At 41.2% G+C, this 8564-nt stretch overlaps 1 protein-coding gene across 2 annotated transcripts; it reads left to right on the top strand.

Annotated features, from left to right (window-relative positions):
- Window positions 1–327: 327 nt before the first annotated feature.
- On the top strand, window positions 328–8338 carry LOC110488149 (leucine-rich repeat-containing protein 3B). 2 transcript variants are annotated; one of them, XM_021560211.3, is made up of 2 exons: window positions 328–576; window positions 6452–8338. In XM_021560211.3, the coding sequence occupies exon 2, from the start codon at window positions 6641–6643 to the stop codon at window positions 7460–7462; it is 822 nt and encodes a 273-aa protein (XP_021415886.1). In that variant the 5' UTR covers window positions 328–576; window positions 6452–6640; the 3' UTR covers window positions 7463–8338. The 2 variants fall into 2 exon arrangements, with proteins under 2 accessions (XP_021415886.1, XP_021415868.1); XM_021560193.3 differs by having other exon boundaries at window positions 363–639.
- The last annotated feature ends 226 nt before the right edge of the window (window positions 8339–8564 follow it).

Below are 8564 nucleotides of genomic sequence, written 5' to 3'. Positions count from 1 at the left end.
TATGCAACACTGAAAGAGCAATATTTTGACAATTATTTCTACCATGGACTCATTGAAGTGTTATGCAGATTGAGGGTGGTGACTGACTGAGGCTACAAATCAAATTGGATTCCTCACATGCTTTGTAAACAACAGGTGTAGACTAACAGTGAAATGCACCTACAATTTGTCTTAACTTAACAACTCTCCATTTAGTTTTACGAGAATACAATACAACGAAAATGTCTGATGATGTATTACAAGTGGATTGAATTAGTCAGAAGAACCCAACAGACAGTATGGCATTCTGTCTGACTGCCGCGTGCATTCCATTCATCCCCGCGCGCGCTCCGGGTAAATACCGTCGCGGCCAATTCTCGTCTAGCAAACCCCTCCCTTACCAGCTCGAGCCCAGTCACATTCCTTTCATGTTCAATACTGAGCAGCAACAAGCAATTGCAACAATGTGATTTTCAACTTCGGATATTCGAACATCTTTGCCGAGGATAGGCAAAAATTACAGAAGGAAGATTGGGTTGGAACGATCCGTATGGAATTGTCAACGTATGGAATTGAGAGGGGTTGTTTTTATTGCAGGTGAGAATGGAAACATATGTCGCCTGTTGCTCCGCAGTTCCGTTTCACGCGCAGCACACACACGTATGTATGGAATAATTTTCATGCTGGCTTTCCACCTTTATTTATCTTGTCTGATGGTTGTTCTTAGTCAGTTTTGGAAACAAACAGGAAAAATAGATGAGTTGTGGTAGTCATATATCCGTTTTTGGGATGATTTCAATATCCACCATGTTTTAAATTAATATTATTATTAAACGTTGTCATGTGACGATTCAATGTGTTGCTTCACAGCCTCATTCATCTCTTCTGATCACTCAAATATAGTTTATTGTTGGACTGTCGAATATACTGTTATTTTTCTGTTATAATAATGTTATGATAGGATGCCTGCAATAATATTGCTGTTATGTCCTTGATAAATACTTGGACATAGCATAGTTCAATGGGTGTCATCTTTACATCCATGCCGCAATGACATAGTTTAATCATGGCAGTGAGTTGTTCCCATGTAGAAAACAACAGCTGCGCTGGTCAGAAAGGGAAGCCGGGAACCCTGTAGTAGGTTACGTCGCATTTGGCCGTGGAGCTCGAGGGCAGGGTTAACCGTTCACGGTTGAGCCCAGGAGTGCGCTATAGGAAGGAATTCGCCTTGGTGACGAGCAGGCTCACACAGCAGGGTGTCCTTTTCTTTAGTGTTCATATGAAAATTGTTTAGCAGATACACACTCATTATATCATATAAAAACTCATACTATATAATAACATCTTGTAATATCAGAATGATAATATATAACCGATAAACAAAAGGCATACATTTAGACCTATAGGCCTACCTAAAAAAAGTGTACAAATCTGTATAGGCTTGGCTACTCATAAATCAGATTCTTTACCATGGGGCATGGTTTATTTGTTTGGGAAATGCCATGCCATTTATAACACTTGCAGACTATTGTCTTTGAGGAATAGCTTGGCTATTATTTGCTCAGGTCCATTTCTATGGTAATTCGAAACCCCTCAATGCATCAAGACTATTTGCATAAATGGTTCACCCTTAAAAATAATGTTAATTGGATTAACACAAACTGTATCAAGTGATGTGGGGCTGTATGCTTCAAGAAAACATAGTAGGCTAGTCCACTGTAGATCTAAGTCTATGTCCCAAATTGCTCCCTATTCCCTATGTAGTGCACTACGGCTCTGGTCAAAAGCAGTGCACTATGTATGTAATAAGGTGTCATTTGGGATGCAACCCACATCTTTGTTGAATTTCATAAATATGGCCTTGACAGGAACATGTAACTTAAGTAAGAGAATGGCCATATCCTATGATAAATGATCAAAATAGTGTCATGGTTGTGTCACAAAAAATTCAACTCTTGTCTAATCACTCTGCCTCTTAATACCATGATGGTGTACATCAAGTTGCTCTTATACCTGTGTGGTAACACTACAGTAACACCATTGATGTTACATAGTATTCTAGTAATTGTTTTGTAAATGCATAGTAATGGTACAATTGACATGATTTATTCTCTGACTTTATGGTGGGGTCATATCAAAGAGCTATTTCATTGAACTCTTGACCATTCATTCATCTTCAGGCTAATGCTTCCAGGCTGACAGTGTTTTGCAATGGGTGGCGTCAATATTACTTAACCTAAAAGAGTTATAGCTGTATTTATTTTTCTTTATTTCATGATCCTTACTGCCATGTTGAGATTTGTCATAAGAACTAGCTTTACCTGTAAGCTTTGGTTGACACCAGTGGAAGTCACAGCTAAGCTCTTACAAGGAGAGAAAAAACATGGGGGAGAAAATTATTGAGCAACCACTACATAGCCTAAGTGCTATTTACAAAGCCCATGCATGATTGTAGTTGATTGGGAGCCCATCCCACTTCTAGAGTGCCTGCTAAATTGTGATTGCAGACCAATTTAGTTGCATTTGAAAATCAGATTTTTGTAAAGGATGGCTCTTTTTACAGTAATGTTAAAGGCTGTATTATTCTCTATCCCCAATCCACTCTCTGGCATCTACCCCTTAAAATCATATGATGACAGATATTTACTTCACAAAAATCCAAGTTAACATTGATGAGATGATACAGATGTAGGATTTTAATTTGATCACTGTTGTTGCTGAGAATTTTCCTGCACAGTAGGAAATGCATACTTGTAGTGTATAAAACTTGTATAAACTTGTAGGTTTAAAAAGGGTTATAAAGTTTGTAATTTTGACTTTAAACTGTCAGACTTGATTTACACTAACGAAAAATGTATTATCCCCTACAAGAAATGTCAATTATTATCCATATAATAATTCACATTTTATGTTGCTGCGGGATTATTTTCTTGCTGTAGCAAGCTGGCTCAAATTAAGATAATACATCTGTAATTTGTCAGAGTTTCAAAATTGTCTAAACCATACTGCTAAACAATATGGTCATATAAAGACTGCAGGTAGAAAGTAAGGACTTTATTCAAGGTATGAATGTTTTAATGGTTCCACTGAATCTTAATGACAGGGAAATCATGTCCTTCTTGATTTGTGAAAAGAAAATTGAAGTGGTGGCAAAAATAGAAATTGTTGCAGCCTCGCAGCTGAGGCTGTATGCTAGTTGTTAGTGGACTGTGGACACACAACATTTACATATCAATTAACGTTTGGCCAATTATAGATTTCAAAGGCGCCCATTTCAACCTGTATGTGAAAAACCTTTTGACACTGCAGTGTGACCAGAGACGGAAGAGGGCCAGCAGCTGAATTCAGTCAGGTCATTACTGTGAAATATCTGTTGGGTATGATGGTATGACTTCAGTCAGTTAGTCATTGGACTTGAAAGGCCTCAAAGCTCACACACTCCCAGTGACACATAGCCTACATTCTCCCCTCCAAGGGCCTCTGAAGATGATGCATTCAAAATCCCTCGTCACCGCGGATACCAACTGTCACTTGTGTTGCTTTGCCATTTTTCTACTTGCGGATGGTGGATGACATGCCTGCATGCAATTCAACGTTTTGGCAGTTGGCGTTTGAACCTAGACAGACTTGAGGGAGGCTGGGCCTCAGACAACACAGATGCTTCCCTCCCTGAAATTGATAAATAAACATAAATTCTATTCTATTCTATTTTTGTCTCTCTGTCATATCTTTGAGCTGTGCCTGGTGCTCCCAGGGGAGACTGGGCCTCAGACAGTCAACTAAGATTCTTCCCTTTCTAAATCTCTCTCATCCTCATAGGATCTAGTGAACAACACAAGCTGTACGGAGATAGGGCCACTCCCACACACTAGGTTATTATTATCTAAATAGTTTTTAGTATCTATTCTTTCCCCCAGATATGTGGAGATGCCCATATCCATTAACAATCACTGTATTCTAGAGCGTTCTACAATTCCTCCAATCAAGCTGCTGGGCAGTATAGTAAAGTTGTGTATAATCAGAATTGATCGTATGTCTAAGTGGATACACGTTTCAGGATCTTATCCTGTTTGAACTCGGTAATGAATGTGTTTTATCAGTACCTCAGGGAGATCTGGACAGACAAATGTTAGTATGTGTTTATATACATGCTAGGTAGGGTCTCGATATGGGGTAAGTCATACGACAGAAAATAAATGCATAGTATTTTTATAGTTGAATAGGGCTGTATTGTACAGTTAACTTACAGACTACAGGATAGATAGGCTCTCAATATGGGGAAAATACAGCTATGGCTGAATAAAGGTGCATAGCATTTTTATGATTGAATAGAGCTGCATTGTACACTTGGGTTAATGTTGAGTTCCTGCACTGTAAGTGAATTCCACACATTCACCCTGTGCTGTGTCTTCCCCATGTAATGTTCTGCAGACAAGGATCTGTTTTGAGAAGGTGACAATACACAGTGTGACAGAGGGAGAATGAGGGGGGCATGATATAACCAGCCTGCTGCACTCCACTGTACTTAGCACTTATCACACAATGGCTGAGTCCCTATCACACAATGTGTGAGTCCCTATCACACAATAGTGAGTCCCAAATGGCACCCTATTCCCTATGGGACCTGGTAAAAAAGTAGTGCACACATAGAGAATAGGGTGCCATTTGGAATTGTGGCAATGTGTTGTTGTTATCCACAGTACGCAAGCTTACAATAGAGCAGGTATATGTTTTTTTTTACTAACAATACCGATCATGTCATGATTGGGAACGTAAGTAAACATTGATTCCATTGTCCGCTCTAACTTCACATTACTGTGCACTTACCGTATTCTTACTCTTACACAGATAATAAAATGTACATGTCACAACAGGCAATGTATATGTTTGACAGATCGTCATTGTGATTTTGAATCTGTTCTTAAAACTCTTTCCTGCAGTCAAATGACTAAATTGCCCTGCTAGTGGCCTCATGGGTGGAATGTTCATATTTTTCAGAATTTCAGAATTATTAAAAAATTGTATATATATATATATATTCAACGGCGAAAATCCGGTGTTTCTATGTCAAACGGTTTTGTTATATTTAAGTATTCTGTGATGTATATAACGTGTAATATTGGGATGCATACTCAAAATTGACCATATTTCAACTCTATATCTGTTATTATGCAGGTGCCTTCTTTTTTTAATCCCATAACCACGTGTGTGAGGTATATACTTTGGTTTCAAATTAGATTTGTTTAAGACTACCAAGAAACACTCTGTGTGACCCTGATTCAGCACACTGCAGTAAGAGGTTAATTGACTAAATACACAACATAGTTGTAGCCTAGTGGTTAGAGTCTAGTGGGTCGAGTGGTTAGAGTCTAGTGGGTCTAGTGGTTAGAGTCTAGTTGTTAGAGTCTAGTGGGTCTAGTGGTTAGAGTCTAGTGGTTAGAGCCTAGTGGTTAGAGTCTAGTGGTTAGAGTCTAGTGGTTAGAGTCTAGTGGGTCTAGTGGTTAGGGTCTAGTGGTTAGGGTCTAGTGGTTAGAGTCTAGTGGTTAGAGTCTAGTGGGTCTAGTGGTTAGAGTCTAGTGGTTAGAGTCTAGTGGTTAGAGTCTAGTGGTTAGAGCGTTGGGCCAGTAACTAAAAGGTTGCTAGATCAAATCCCCGTTCTGACAAGGTAAAAATCTGTCATTCTGCCCCCGAACATGGCAGTTAACCCACTGTTCCTAGGCTCTCATTGTAAATAAGAATTTGCTCTTAACTAGCTTGCATGGTTAAATAAAAAATTGTTTGTAGCTGGCTAGTGTTTGATTCACAGGTCTATCCTTATTGCCACATCTCAGTAAAGAATGTGTTCTTTTAAGGACAGTAATTCTTCTAACCTAGCTTAATCAATCAAATGTATTTATAAAGTCCTTTTTACATCAGCAGTTGTCACAAAGTGCTTATACAGAAACAGAGCCTAAAATCCCAGAGAGCAAGAAATGCAGATGTAGAAGCACGGTGGCTACTGTAGGAATTCCTCCCTAGAAAGGCAGGAACCTAGGAAGAAATCTAGAGAGTTACCAGGCTCTGAGGGGTGGCCAGTCCTCTTCAGAGCCTGGGTGGAGATTATAAGATTATCTTCTGGCCAATAAATTGCCATTAAGGCCAGATTGTTCTTCAATATGTTCAAACATTTATAGATGACCAAAAGGGTCAAATAATAGTCACAGTGGTTATTGAGGGTGCAACAGGTCAGCACGTCATAAATAGAACAAGTAGTGCAATATTGTTTCTATCAATAACAGTGAAATTATGATGATGTGTATACAACAGAGTAAATCAATGGTTATTTTCATTTAAACACCGTGTTGCTCCTGTTTTGTCTTTTTGACTACAGCAAAAACCAAAAGGTCCACACTAAAAAAGTTGTTCAAAATACGTATAGTCCTTCATTAAGCAGTTTTATATTTTTTAATGCTTCTATCTGTTTTTATTTCAGCATGAGTTCAACTGGTGGCAGGTCCTGCTAAACCTGAACAGACCGTGAGTGTGTTGGTGGAGGCTCATCAGTCTCCAGTATGGAGTGTTTGGTATGAGCCGTGGCCGGTCTGTTGGTCCTTGGGCCGGTCCAGTGGTGAGGTGTCCCTGTCCCTTGGCGGGATGCTGAGGGCTGGTGGTCCCCACCAGTATGACTCCCCTGGACCTGTGGCTGTCCCGCTCCATCCCCATGTGCCTGCTCCTCCAGAGCCTGGTCCTCATGGCCCTGTGCTTCCCCTCCGCCTCCATGTGTCCCAAGGGCTGCGTCTGCCAGCGGGCCCGACCCGACCCGGGCCTCCACCTCGGCCCGGGGCCCCTGGGGCTCTTCCTTGGCCTCAATGTCACCTGTACCGGGTCCCGGCTCAAAGAGATCCCCCCGGACCTGCCTCCAGACACCGCCGTGCTCCGCCTCGACCACAACCAGATCATGGCCGTCCCCGACCATGCCTTCCGGGGCCTGAGGCTGCTGCGGGAGCTCAACCTGTCCCACAACGCTGTGGAGACGCTGGAGGAGGGTGCCTTCAGTGGCGTGGAGGCCACACTGCAGGTCCTCGACCTCTCACACAACCGCATCACTAGTGTGCACAAGGATGCATTCGCCCGGCTCAAAGCGCGGGTCCTGGTGGATGACAACCCCTGGCACTGTGACTGCACCCTGCAGCAGGCACTGGGCGGCATGGCCCACAACCACGAGGCGGCTGCACGCGTCCTCTGCCGGAGCTCCGAGCTCCAGGAGCAGGAGGGACGCCATTTCCTGGCGGTGGACACAGACCTGTGTAACCTGGCCAAGAGGACCACGGACTACGCAATGCTGGTGACGATGTTCGGCTGGTTCGCCATGGTCATCTCCTACGTGGTGTATTACGTACGGCAGAACCAGGAGGATGCCCGGCGACACTTGGAGTACCTTAAGTCGCTGCCCAGCAAGCCTGTGAAGCCCAACGAGGTGGAGGACATCAGTACTGTGGTGTAACAGGACATCATCACTACTAGACACTATAGGACATCAGTACTCCAGTGTGACATCCCTGTAGTGAGAACTGACATCACTATAGTGAGAACTGACTGTATACAATATAATTAGATTGCCTAATTAGTTCTAGAATTAGAATGACTAATTGATTCTAATTCTATGCATGAACAGCAGAAGTTCAGAACTAAACCCGGAGATATAGGACCCATATTTCAAGATGGATGTAACGTCTTCTGTTGTGAAAATGTTTTTTTGATGTACTCAAAAGAAATCATGATAGATTAAACCTGGATCCTTGCATTTGAAGCTTCACACCCAATATGTGTTAATTACAAAGGTAAACACTGAGAAAGCCCAATTTTTAAAGAGGAGAAATGCTTAAACGTTAGTGTTTGTCTGTAGACGTCAATCTAAAGACAAGCATTTTGGAATGCACAGTGTACATGTGCATAGACAACAGCAGTTAGTTCAGATCACATTAACAGAAGGGTAAAGTCTATGGGGGTACCACAGATGGCTTCTTTGAGATCTGTTCTGAGATTGTTTTGAAAATCTGAATCTCAGGTTTAAATTTTGATAGGTTGATAAGTATTTTTTTAGAGCAAAATCTGGAGAAATGGTTTTTGGACAACATTTTTGTAAGGTAATGATAACAGGCCTTTGATCTAGAGGGTGTTCTGTGCTTGTGCATCCAACTGCATACTTTGTTTAATTTAATTTGAATAAATAATAGGCCCCAAACATCAATCATGAAACTTACCTTTACTTTCCAAATGTGAAATAATTAGAATCAATGATTTGTTAAAATGATCATGACATCACCAATGTTGAAAAACGACTGATGTGCTGTAAAAATACTAAACATTTCTTCCTTAATTTTGTCAAGTCCCTGTACTATATGTTCTTGTTGTCTTGAAATGACAAAGTTGATTCATTGCATCTTAGTAGATTTGTGATGGTCAGATAACGTAGCACAATGGTTTGGGGTAGATATTGAATCAAATGACTCCCAAAAGAGTCGGTAGATTCAAGTGATTCGTATGTGTGTCATGTGATTTACCAGTACCCTAGTAGTGTCAAAGTTCTCAAGTCCTGAGAACCA

Source organism: Oncorhynchus mykiss, chromosome 30 (assembly GCF_057628025.1).
Source record: "Oncorhynchus mykiss isolate SJ-2025 chromosome 30, ASM5762802v1, whole genome shotgun sequence".
Classification (NCBI taxonomy): Eukaryota; Metazoa; Chordata; class Actinopteri; order Salmoniformes; family Salmonidae; genus Oncorhynchus; species Oncorhynchus mykiss.
Note: the sequence above shows the minus strand (reverse complement) of the source record. Positions and strands in the feature narration are given on the sequence as shown.